Raw genomic sequence first — 13,205 nt, 5'->3', positions numbered from 1 at the left:
TTTAAATCTGTGCCGACAATGATATCATCTGCTTTCATCTCTGTATTGTCCTCCCGCTGTTCATAATCAGCTCTCCTAAGACTTTTCTCCTTGTTTGTGTTCTCTTTTCTACTCCAGTGTTTATACACCACTATGCACACAGCTGTAGTCCCCTTGCAAAGCTATCTCCTGTTGTTTTGTCTCAATTGGTCTTAATTACAGTTTCATTCATTAACCCTTTACTCCCTAAGGCAAACAGCAGTTTTTCCGTAAATCAGCAAATCAAGACTCTCTGCCTGTGTACAATATACCATTTGAAAGCCACAGATCATCAGGATCAGCTTATTTATGAAATGACATCAGCAGCTATGAAGGAGGGAGTCATTTGAGAGAAATTGCTTTAAAATGTGAAACTAAAAAGCTTCTAACACGTATCAATTCTCAAATATCATAGGCATAAACCTGAACTATAGCTTATTTAGTACATGGAGGTCTTAGTGCATAGGCTTATTTAGAAGGTCTTAGTCTCAAATATTCACAAAGTTATGTTGTTGTTTGCCAAATGGCACTCTTAAGAGTAAAGGTTTAAAGGCCACCTAATTTATGTAATTATTTTCAAGCACATCATAACAACAGGGTACATGTACATTTATTGGTCTGATAGCCATGTTAACAGACAACCACCTTTGGTGGAGCTTAGCCTTAATTTTGAGTTGTCTTTTTTTAGATGCTCAATCAATGGCAAAAGATGAAGAGTACGAGAAAGGTGTTGTGAAAGGGAACATGGTGTACAAGATCCATTGGACAGAGCCGCCAACTCTGATGCCAGTTGAGAGCATGTGTGGCCACATTCCTCAAGTGTCTATTTTTGACACTAAGGAGGTGAAGAGAAAAATATTCATTCAGTTAAGATTAGAACCTTGAACATATTCTAGAGCTGTAAAACGTGACCCAACAGCCACTGCTTGTTGCCAATCACAACAAAAAGCATTTGTGTATGATGAACTACATGTAGTCAGAGCTGAAGTGAATTAATGTAAAAATGTGTTAATGAATGAATTAATGAATTAATTGGTGTCAAATGTGGGAAAATTAATGCGAACCAACTCATGATCAGTTGGTTTTGGCTCACATCAGGTAGAATAAATTGTTTGTGTGGTCCGCTCATTGGGAAGCAGACACCTTAGGGACCTGAAATTGTCTTCTAAGAGAGTTGATCCACCCACAGGAGGTTAAAAATGTAGCCTATGTTATGCGGATATGACCACAGCCAAGTGTTCGGTTAACTAAAGTCGTCATAAACTGAAGAACTGGTTTCCATAAATGGGGGAGGGGTTCAGCTGTGTTTAGGGTGCTTTCCATTATGCCAGACTGACCAGTCAGAGACCTGTGGGTCTAACTGAGGAGAATGGAATGATCAAACCAGGCCAACCACGAGGAATGACTCTTACCATGTTCTATTCCCTTCCCGAATCCACCACTTCAGTGAACTCGACTGAAGAGAAGAAGGGCAATGAGCCGGTTTGTCAAAATAGAATGACAAATTTCAGTTTGACCGGTCCAGTTGATCAAAGTGGACCACCTCCAAAGGTACGTGGTCCCTAATATTCTGGGTGGAACAAACCGCAACAGGCCTTCCCACATGGCTTCTGTCCAAAATTTTGCACAATTTTTGTTGTGATGGAAAGCACTCTAGAAGTCTTCTGTCCACTCATTTTAAATTTGTTCTTGCACTGTGTCTTCTCAGGTTTTGATATTTGACTTTGGATCAGAGCTGTATGTGTGGAATGGCCAGCAGTCATTGTCAGGCCAAAGAAAGTCTGCCTTTGCACTGGCGCAGCAACTCTACGAAGAACCGTTTAAACCATATGGCAAAAATTACGATCCAATTTTTCCTTATGGTAAATCTGACAGCTGCAATGACCAAGTCGATAACAAAGTTTCATCTGGAAGACCATCATGGACATTGTTCGCAAGACTCCATGAAAAGGCAGAGACGATTTTGTTCCGTGAGAAATTCCTTGATTGGCCAGATCCAACCAAGATTATCAGAATGAAAGGACATCCTAGTACCCTTGAGTTGGCACCTGCAGTATGTACAGTAAAATTATTAACCAGGATCTCTTGAATTTCAGTTGATGTCATTTGTCACAATCATCTAAGAGACTAAGTCAACACGGTCGCTGGTAGACGATAAGTAGATTGTTTGGTAGTCAGAAGTAGTAGAGCGGTTTTCAATTCAAACCAATTACTCATCAATTAGACTTCTCAGTCAATCTCAAACCGTAGTAAAACCATTTCGAAGAAATTGTCTCATTACTTTCTTCACTTAACTGAAAACTGCTCTATGCAGCTATTACATGTATTCATCATTCAAGTACATGTATCACTACATAATTTTGCGAGTCTTATCTTGGCACTTGATAGGCCATTTCTCCAAAAAAAACGTTGAGAAATGGACTACATGTATACTGAAGTTAACTTTTGATAATCAATATTTCTCTGTTACTGACAAGAGAAGCAGTAAAACTAGACAGGGTGAAGTGAAGACTTGTTTACAACGTGGAAAATGGTTATGAAGTATTCACTTGAGTTTCTGTTGTGACTCTTAGCCTCCTCCCGTGGAACTGAAGCCCATTGATCCCAAGAGCATGCTGAAGAGTCCTGGACCTCTCCAGAGCCAAATCTTTGAGGGGGTGAATGTTGGGCGCGGCAATGGTGTGCCAACAGTGTGGGTTGGTGATATCTACAAAGAAGGAAACCTGGTGACAACTGTTGCTTTGACGGTGTGGCACATCAATGAGTACAGACATTTTGAGTTACCACCTGCAAACATTGGACATTTTCATTCGGGTATTTTAAAAAATGGCGTATTTAATTTTTTTTCATGATAGATCTGATGCTCTTATTCAGAATTCAAGTGTCATAATTATATAACAACAATTTTGAGTTTCACAGACATGTTTCCGCTGAAATGTCTGCTTTTTTCAGTGCAAATATTACAGAAGATGCAAACTGAATATAAATAACTAGTACATGCTAATGAGCATGTATACAAATAAGAAAAAAAAAAAACGTGCAAATTACAAAGAGAGACTTAAATTAACATGTTGAAGATGTTGATTAAAAGACGTGTTTTCCCATAGGATGTACAAAGCTTCTGTTATCTTGAGCAGGAATGTAGTGCTGGCTTGATCAATTGCGAGAAAGCAATCACTGAAACTTCAGGCACGGCAGATGCAGATATTTATCAATGTGTGAGCTCTTGTCCATAGTTAGGTGTTCCCAGACGCATGTTGAGAAAATAATATCGGGTAGTTTTACTGGTATAGCAGGCACTAGAGCCTGCACAAGAAAATTTACAAACGATGCCGGAACAAAGGCCACCAGGGATAGGATCTTTGACACTTACTTGTTTACATAGAGCTGTTCTTGTCCTATTGCAGGAGAGGGATATGTCATCCGTTGGGCCTACTTTGTACTTGCTGATAGAATAGTAAAGGACCGAAAGTCGCGTTGTCGCTCAACTGTTGCAGGGCGTGTACGCTGTGCTTACTTTTTCTGGCAAGGGAATGACTGTTCAGTGAATGAGAAAGGTGCAGCTGCCATAATGGCTGTGGAGCTGGATGAGGAGAAAGGGCCACAGGTCTGTGTTAGCAATTTCAGTTCCTCAATTTTTTCATAGGCCTTCTACAACTCCAGGTGCCTGGTGTGAATCCAGTTGAAATGATTCTGTAGTTCAGCTGTATTATACCGAATGCCTGTTTCATGGTCCTGAAGAAACATTTCAAATTGGAGTCTCAGCATCAATTCTTCTGTTCTTGGTACTCAATTTAGTCTACGTTTCTGAGTGTTTTATTTGTGTTTTGGTTCATTTACTTGTTCGTTCAGGTAAGGGTGGTCCAAGGAAAGGAGACGCCTGTCTTTCTGAATCTTTTCAAAGGAGGAATGATCATTCACAGCGGAAGGTACATGGCAATAACTTTTTCACAGTCAATTTAGTTTGTTTATTAATAATAAGAGAAATTTGTGGTCGAGGCATTCCAGCTAGATAAGTACAAGCCAGATTCCATTCTCACGGTTAGTCTTATTGCATGAGTAGATTTTCGTCATCATGAATTGCATGATTAGACATAATTAAATTGTGATATCATGTCTTTGCATGACCCTATAGAAGCCATCAATTTGCAACGCAACTTGTAGTTCTTAGGTGATATCACTGCAATTGCTGCACATGGAACCTTTGCTTTGAAGCAAAGGCTTTTACAAAGCCTGGGATATCGATGTTACAATTATTTCACAGGCAGTGTCGTAAAGGTTATAGCTTATAAAAGTTTATTCAATGTAGTATGATATCTTTTAGATAGTTATCAAGACCTTAAGCAATACCTGCAGCTTGTGATAGTCTTGAAGAAGACGTTTTGATGTGTTATTTCAAATAGTATAAACATAATGCACGGCATTTGATGTCAATTTTGAGAGTCAGATTTCACACGTATTGGAAGGTTCATCTTGGATGTTCTTCAGCGTCACACAAACAACATTTGCATGTGTCAATTCATTGAGAAACATGCCATTTTACATATGTGCATAAAAGCCCTCTTTGAGAGACATCACAGAAACCTTCAGACATTTATTTCATATGTACACTTGTATGTTGAGATCATCATTTGTACAACAGTGATTTAACAAATAGCCGGGGAAAACAAGCATCTCTCAACTCTTGTTGAGTTCCATTCTTGTGAAGGAGATGTCCTTCAGAGATTGAAAATAAAAATTCTATTCTGGTAATACAGAGATCTGTCCACTGAAGTACCTCTAACTGGATACCATTTACCATAATGATTCAATTTAGCGCCAAGGGCACTAATTTACTTTTGGTAGCGCAAAGCTAAGGAGGGGGCTTAGTAGAAAGGGATTGCTTATTAGCGATGGGCGCTAATTGTTGAACACGCATTGTATGCATCTGAATGTCGTAGGATACTATTTTTTAAGTGACGTCCTTAAACTCTAGACCTGTATCAATAGGGGTTCTGATAGATTGTAGTCATAATGTTCAGTGTTACGTTCAGATGAGAAAGCAGACTTCATAATTCATGCGTCTTTAGAACCAGTCTATTCTACAGTTGATGGCTCGCTTTATATCTCTGAGCGGTACAGTATCTCAATTTCTGGAATGTTACTTTCACTATGGGACGCTTATTGGAAGGGGCGCGTATTAGACGGGGGCTTATTGGAATAGGGGCGCTCAATTGGGAGTGCGTATTTGAAAGGGGACGCTTATTGGAAGGGGCGCTTATCGGACGGGGGCTTATTGGAATAGGGGTGCTCATCGAAAAATAGCGCTCAATTGGGAGTACGTATTTGAAAAGGGACGCTTATTGGAAGGAGGGCGCTAAATGGAATCATTATGTACCTTAAAATCCTGAATCAAACATTAACCAAACAGAACAGGGCTCAGATCTCTAAAGAGCTCCTTCATCAACATGGAATTTTTCAGCTCCATTTTCATCTCTCTTTAGCTGAGAAGCCAAGAAATCAGTAAACGATAACGAGAGATGTTGTTTTCTCATGCTAAATAAATTACTGCCCTTTTTTTGTTAAAAAAAACTAATAATATGCATGAAACAGAATTTTGTAAACAGTTTTTAAAAGTTAATCAAAAACATCGAAATTTTGTGAATGGCAGTCAAAATTGTGGCTTCATTAATTTCCAGGTTTTTTTAAACCTTTGTTGTCATGTGAAAGTTCACCTCGCTAATTCTTTCATTAACAGTGTACCCAGGAACTGGTATGACACACAAAAGTAAGTTTAATTCTGGTTTTCTGACAATACTTTTTAGGGGGCAATTTGATGTGAATAATTTTCTCAAAGAGAAGATCTACCTTGACTAAAGCTTTATGTTAGTATATTGTAGAACGATAAAAGTTAAATTAAAATTAAATGTAAAACAGAATTGTTAAGTTAAAAATTGATAGCATAAAGTTAAAATTTAGATTAAATTAAAATATATCGTAAGCCTCGTAACATTAAAGTAATGACATTGTAACTAAATCCTTTCACGTAAGTCATTTAAAATAATGACAATCAAATCAATTGATATGGTTAATAATTAACACTGTGGAGTGTTGCAGTGAAGTAAAAAAAAAAATGTCTAGATTATGTTGTAATAAGAAATCAGAGTTTTCTTGATCTGTGAAGGCCGATTATTTCCCTTTCCGATAATGTGATACTTTTATTGTTGTACTTATCAGGAGTATTAATAATTCATCTGCTGTTACTTTGGTCGTTCGCGTGATGATAGATAGTCCTGGGGCCAGTTGTTCAGAGGCTATCCACTGGATAAATTGATCAATGACCAATGGACAAGCGTTAGCAAAACATGCTATGCTATCAAGTGGATGGCGATTTATCTGTTAGATAGTGTTATACACCCTTCGAACTACTGTGGCCTGAAATGGAGTGTAGTCGGGGGCAAACGCCAACTCAGAACTGTACAACAAACTAACTTAGAACAAGCAGCACACAACCGCTGCCAGCAACTACCAGCACCTTACAAAGGAGCTTTTCATGACCTCGGCAAACAGAAACAGAACAGTAAGAATAGACAGAATGACACCGTCAACTGAATTGACCAACGACTGTTTACGAGCTTTACCGTGCAATCAATCTCATAAGGCTTCATAATCATGTACTGAAAAAACAAAACAAAACAAAACAAAACAAAAAAACGTTTGACTTGACTGTGATGGTGAGTTCAGGCAAGGTTGGCCAAATCTCAGTCTCTAACAGCAGTCTTTTACACAGACTGCGAGCAGGCTCTCTTCTCCTCAAAAATCCGTGGGGAAGAACGCAAAACAAGTGAGCACGGTTTTCCAGGAAAAGAGAGACTGCTCGCAGTGTATCCTTTACAGGATTACCCTCACCTGGACGGCCATTGTAGACGAGCAATCTGACGTTATTTATCGTCAAACTGATGGGAATAGTTTTCAATGTGGGGCTTAATTTCAATTTCTGTACACTGGTCACCATAGCCATGTAAAATGTCGTAACTTAAAAAGATTGTAAATCCAAATTTCAACCAGGAGTAGTAATGTTTCATAAATAATAGCAAAATAAACCAACATTGTCGTGCTAATTACATGATAACATTGTGGCGATTAAAAGTAAATTAACGCTAAATGTAAAATCCACTTGTTAAGTTTCAATGTTTCATCTCCCTTGTCATAGTCAGTTTCGTTGTCAATTGCCATTTTCACTTGCACAGTACATGAAGTTCATCTGCTCTCCTCGTTTGTAAAAGTGTTTGTGCAGTCAACTCCCTCCCAGTGGATACTGTAATAAAAACAGTTTTCAAGTTGTTCCTTGCTGTGCCTCTTCACTCGGCTCCAATCACATTACCTCCAACCATTATCGCCCTTGAAAGCTGACTTCAATTTAAGATGTACACATCTGTTGAGGACATTGCTTCGTAAAGATGTGCAGCTGTCTCAGACAGACACCTGTCTAAAGTTGGTACCTCTCATGGACAGACACCTCAAGCTGGGCAACTCTAAGGTAGACACTTCTAAAATACCTTTGGGGCATCTGTTCATTGTAGAGACCTCTTTAATGAGAACCCCTTATATACTTTAGAGGGGGTTGACTGCAGTGTGGTGTCGATGCTTGTCAGTTTGGAGGTGGTAAGGGATAAACAAATTTAAGTAGTGATTTTTAATATTATATTTTATGTATTGCTCAATAGGAAAAATATGATAGATGAAAATACAGCAACGTTCTCTGGTAGGTGCTACGCATAATATTTAACCTGTGTGTTGTAGACTGTTCCAGTATTTCCCACCCAATACAGAACTTATTAAAAGAAAGTGAAGAATGATCATCGCAGTTAATTTTCCAATTTAAGCAATTGGAAAGAAGAAGCCTGAAAAAATCAGGGTTTCAGCGGGATTCGAACCCGTGACCTCCGCGATACCGGTGCGATGCTCTACCAACTGAGCTATGAAGCCACACATTGGGAGCGAGGTCAATTAATTGACCTCAAATAATTAATTAATTGAACTCAATTAATTGACCTCGCTCCCAATGTGTGGCTTCATAGCTCAGTTGGTAGAGCATCGCACCGGTATCGCGGAGGTCACGGGTTCGAATCCCGTTGAAGCCCTGAGTTTTTTTTCAGGCTTCTTCTTTCCAATTGCTTAAATTGGAAAATTAACTGCGATGATCATTCTTCACTTTCATCTACTACCGCAGTTCATATATGAATTATTTCATATAAACTTCACATCACAGAACTTATTGTCGGTGTTTTTCATAACTGAAGAGTTGACGAGGAATACCTTTATTTATGACAGCCAGTCATGCATGCATGCATTCCACTTGTGGTAAATCGAGAGAAGGAACTTTATACCCGAATGAAAATACGACCGTGATCCCAAGCACTGTCCCACCGTCAGTAAACATCAAATTGCCACCACTCAAACTTATGGACCCTCCGTAGCCCACAGCAGATTTTTACTAAATGCTTGTTGTAATAGTCTCAAAGAGAAACCTTATCTTAGCTTATCTATCCGACAGACACTTCGGAAACTCGTTTGTACGTAATCCGCAATGAGGAACCAGGAGAAGCCTGCTTGAATCAAGTCAAAGCAAAGTAAGTTCTACTAATTACAATGTATCTTGACGCTACTTGGAGTTGGGTCATGTGGATCTTTCAATGTAATTGTAGTTAGTTTCAGTACAGAATTTCTTGCATTTTACCAGAACTCTTGTCTGTCACAGACCATAAACCTAGATAGCAGTATTTAGACCTAATCGTACCGTTTTGGTACGCTTCGGCGGCATATCAGGCGAGTTTGGTGGAGCCGTGGTTCGAATTTTGGTGAGACGTAGTTGAGCCAAAATACCCATGGCGAGACCAAAATTCCGACAGCCAACATTGGAAGTGAGCGTGATATCGTAGCCATATCAGGTCAGCGACTTGATATCGTAGGATATCAGGACAGTAGACATGGCTTCTGATTGGCTAATTGATAATTTGGGTACGGTGATCTGTATAATTAAAAATCAAAGAAATTTTTGAACGTTTCGAGGAGAGTTAGAGTGGAAAAGAAACGGAAATGTTAGTCGACAGATCAGATCAAATGGAAACCCGACGTGGATGGATAGATTTTGTAGAACAACAAATGACAGAAACCCACTACAAGTGGAGTCAAATTTTAGACAAACTTTAAAATCAAAACTGCGCATCCCATATTTGCAAAGAAAGCTTTTTAGAAGAAAAAAATTGTATTGAAGTTCATGATGTGTTTTGATGTATTGGGTTATCCAGATACACTACCTCGAGACATGTTTCCAAGTGTCATCGTGATTTTTATTTGCAATGAAGTTCAGTTTATCTTTGTTCAACTACAGTAGGCTACTTTTTCAATGGTGTTATCGTTTACACACTAGTCTGCGAGCAGTCTCTCTTTTGCTCAAAAATCCGTGGGGAAGAACGCAAAACAAGTGAGCGAGCGTGACTGCGAGTGTGACCTGCGCGCCTCGCGTCTTCGCATGTCATGCTCGCACGCTCACGACCGCTTGCATTCTTTGCGTTCTTCCCCACGGATTTTCGAGTAAAAGAGAGACTGCTCGCAGTTTATTTACACACTATCTTGCTGATAGTTTCGTTTTATTTCATGAAATGATGTCAATATTTGCTGTGTTTTAGCTCTTACTCGTTGCGGTCACGAACCAGTTTTGTTCTGGTGTCACGCGGTGAAGCTCACATCTTTTTGTGGCATGGCAGCAAATCCAGTGAGGATTCTCGTGCCACGGCTAAAGCAGCTGCCAAGAAAATGCAAGAAAGGTTTGTTAGTGGTTATGTTAGCTCCTCTCTAACAGACAATGTTCCGTGGTATAGAATAGACGGTTGTTCTAAGGCAAGGTCTAAAAGACAGACACCCCTCTTAGCCAGATAGACGTCTCGTTTTAAGGTAGCCACATCTCTAAGCTGGACATATGTCTAAGACAGACACCTCCATAAAACATGCACCTCTCCACGTAGAACAGACATAAATCTATAGCAGACACTTCTGTGAGGCAAACACACATCTAAGCCCGAAATGTCTGGAAGGCAGCCGCACATAGTTGTATGTCGTCTCTGAGTTTCTAAACAGATGGCAGTTTTGCTTGTCACAACGGTGCGACTGACACATTATCAACCGTTGTAAATACAAATCAACAAATGCCATTTTTTTTTGTCTTTCTTTCCAGAAAAAGCATTGAATGCAACATGGCTGGAGTGACAGCTTTCTCTCTTAGCGAAGTTGAGGAAGGAAGTGAACCTGATGAGTTCTGGAAGGCTATTGGAGGAAAAAGATTTTACTGTAGTTTGGCACATGGTAAGTTCAAGAATCCACATGCACTAACGTAAGTAAGAGTCACTATTGACAAAATAAAAGGCCGTGTCACAAAGTACCACTCAATTGCTTTTATTTGAATGGTCACACTACAGTTTCATTCACAGGGTTATAAACAGTACTACATGAAAGTACTGCTCAATAGCTTTCATTTGAATGGTCACACACTAGGGCTTCATTCACAGAGTTATAAACAGTACCACATGAAAGTACTGCTCACTAGCTTTCATTTGAATGGTCAACTACTAGGATTTAAAAGTTAGAATTACCTTGTGCAGCAGAATAAACAGTACCACATGAAAGTACTGCCCAATAGCTTTTATTTGAATGCCATTGACAGCCGCGAGTCTCGTCCACATACTTTCCACAGAAAAAGCGTTTTCTTTTTTCTTTTTCCTAGATCCCTCCAAACACAACTATCAGCCGCGGCTGTTTGAGCTGAGCAGTGCTACGGGAAAGTTCACGGCCAGTGAAGTGCTGTGTCCAGCACGGTCTGAGCCAAAGTTATGCCCCTTCCCATTTCTACAAGAAGATCTTTACACTGCTAAACAACCAGGTACACCTATAACATAATCCATCTATCTGTTTGAATTGTCTGAGCTGAGCTCTGTTTTCATCTACTCTTATTTGCCCATCAGGTTTTTCTTTCTTTCTTTCTTTCTTTTTGTTTTTTTTGCTTTTTTAATTCGAACTCGGTTATTGCGAATTCCTCGTTATTTCGAAATCAAAACCGTTTCCCTCGGATTTGCCCTTCAGTTATTTACTATCAGTTATTTCGAACCATTTTCTGTTTCCCCTGAGAGTTGGAAATAGAGAGGTTCAAGTGTAATTTGTTGATTGTTTACAGCGCTGTTCATAGTTGATGGCTATTATGAAGTGTACGTGTGGGAAGGATGGATGGCTGAGGACGATGATGATGCGCGGACTGGCTCAGGAAGACAGCGCTGGGACCGGGACAGAAAACTCGCCATGGAAACAGCACTTAACTATGCAAAAGGTTTGGGTCTTGGTAAAAATGGAATGATGACAAGCATCTCTTATTTCAGTTTCCGAGCATTTCCGAGGATAGAAGACTGCCGAGGAAGATCCCAACATATTTCCGCCGTACACTAACACATTTTAGCTCATTTAATGTTCAAACAAGGCAGAAACTCCTCAGCAAAAGTGACACCATCTATAAACTGATGAAATAATTGTAAACAGATCTCTCATTGGTTTTGTTTTGATTCCGCAGAGGCTGGTAAGCGGGTCTCCCACCGTGTGTACGTGGTGTATGCTGGCATGGAACCAATGACGTTCAAGGCTCTCTTTCCTTATTGGAATGACACACCAGATGTCATCAGAATACAGAAAGCGGTTTGTACACTTGATTTGATTGGCATTAGAGAATGGAATGTGAGAATAGAAAAGAAAAATTGAAGTGTGCCATCGTGTCATGTTTAAGAAACCCATGTGCAGTCCACTTCAATATCCATTGTTTTCTCGTTCGCTCGTTCTCTCGTTCGCTCATTCGCTCGTTCGCTTTTGCGCTCGCTCGTTCGCTCGTTCACGTCTTCTTGAGAAGCATCTCACACAATACCTCTCCCCCAGGCGAGAACTTTACGGGTGGGAGGAGGGAATGGAATTTGCGATGGACTAGCATCCCATCCAGGGGAGAGGACAGTAACTCTCTAAGCAAAATACATCAAAGTTGCCTCTTAGCTTCTGAAGAAGACGTGCATTTATTTATTTTTTGGTACCTATTTCATGAATAATTCATCTTTAAATTAAAAGAGGTTTTTCTCGCCTGTTAAATGCGTCTTTGTTCGTACTGCAATGCGGTTGTTGTAATTTCTCTTTTATCATCTGTTCATAATTTCTCACTGTCACTTCTTCAGGATGGAAAACAACCGAATGTGAAACACTCTGCCAGCGACTTGCTCCAACAGTTCACAAAGTAAGTCATCTTGTTTTATCGCTTCGAAACATTTCGTTTCTTTTGCCTCTTTCGTTCTAATACAAGCACTTGCTACTGACAAGACAAGGGAACGAGGAAACTAAATTTTTAAACTTCCTTTCAAAGGGATTTTTACACACTGGCTGAGCTCCAGAAGATTCCTCCTCCCCAAGGAGTAGATCCTGCAAAACTAGAGAATTATTTAAGCGACAGCGACTTCAAGGTAAGACTAGATTTAGAAACGAATCTCCTTAGCAGTCAGTGTAATTATTTTAGCCCAGACAAAAAGGCATTGTTTTGCAAGAAACAAAACAAACGGGCGAATGGTAAAATAGAACCATTTGGGAAATTAGGGTAAGTCTTAAATTTTCGTTGAATCACGCTAAAACAGATTCTTTTGAATAACGTTAGCATCCAAAACCCTTATATTTTTAGCCCTGCTGATGAGGAATTAGTGAATTTTGAAATGCTCTTGTTAACCTTCTGAAATCATGTAGAATAAAATTAAATTGTAACTGGGCAATGCTGTTCAGATCCAGTTTTGGAAATGTTGGATAGTGAAACACATTTCTTCTTGGTTCTGCTTCTAGGAGATTTTCAAGATGGAAAAAGAAGCATTTAACAAACTTCCAGGCTGGAAGCAAGTCAATCTCAAGAAAGCTGTTGGTCTGTTTTAGAGAGGATTGTTGAAAAGCAATAGGAATTTCTTTGAATCGGCAAAATTTGAACTGCTTTGAAACAGCGTGAGAAATCTCAAACGCGTCAAGAAAGGAAATACATGCCAAAAAATACATGCCAAAGAATCTTTAGTGAGATATAAAAAATTCCCGGAGGAGCATTTCTTTAGTCTCCTCAGGGGCGTAGCCAGGATTTTTCAAAGGCGGGGGGT

The 13,205-nt window shown here is 39.5% G+C and overlaps 1 protein-coding gene across 4 annotated transcripts in view; it reads left to right on the top strand.

Annotated features, from left to right (window-relative positions):
* The window catches only part of LOC110060686 (uncharacterized), a 29,185-nt gene extending 15,980 nt beyond the window's left edge, over positions 1 to 13,205 (top strand). For 2 of the 4 annotated variants that reach the window (XM_089288305.1, XM_020767473.2), the window contains exons 9-24: positions 707 to 861; positions 1,727 to 2,071; positions 2,592 to 2,832; positions 3,426 to 3,625; positions 3,871 to 3,947; positions 5,756 to 5,785; positions 7,725 to 7,762; positions 8,555 to 8,630; positions 9,690 to 9,827; positions 10,235 to 10,362; positions 10,781 to 10,936; positions 11,228 to 11,377; positions 11,615 to 11,736; positions 12,258 to 12,316; positions 12,443 to 12,539; positions 12,907 to 13,205. In XM_089288305.1, the coding sequence (XP_089144431.1) occupies positions 707 to 861; positions 1,727 to 2,071; positions 2,592 to 2,832; positions 3,426 to 3,625; positions 3,871 to 3,947; positions 5,756 to 5,785; positions 7,725 to 7,762; positions 8,555 to 8,630; positions 9,690 to 9,827; positions 10,235 to 10,362; positions 10,781 to 10,936; positions 11,228 to 11,377; positions 11,615 to 11,736; positions 12,258 to 12,316; positions 12,443 to 12,539; positions 12,907 to 12,993 (2,099 nt within the window). In that variant the 3' untranslated portion in view covers positions 12,994 to 13,205. Of the gene's footprint in view, positions 1 to 706; positions 862 to 1,726; positions 2,072 to 2,591; positions 2,833 to 3,425; positions 3,626 to 3,870; positions 3,948 to 5,755; positions 5,786 to 7,247; positions 7,539 to 7,724; positions 7,763 to 8,554; positions 8,631 to 9,689; positions 9,828 to 10,234; positions 10,363 to 10,780; positions 10,937 to 11,227; positions 11,378 to 11,614; positions 11,737 to 12,257; positions 12,317 to 12,442; positions 12,540 to 12,906 lie in introns of those variants that run through there. The other 2 variants (XM_020767474.2, XM_089288306.1) reach the window with 2 other exon arrangements.

This window comes from Orbicella faveolata, unplaced genomic scaffold (assembly GCF_042242905.1).
Source record: "Orbicella faveolata isolate gen_17 unplaced genomic scaffold, um_ofav_v1 contig_15, whole genome shotgun sequence".
NCBI lineage: Eukaryota > Metazoa > Cnidaria > Anthozoa > Scleractinia > Merulinidae > Orbicella > Orbicella faveolata.
Note: the sequence above shows the minus strand (reverse complement) of the source record. Positions and strands in the feature narration are given on the sequence as shown.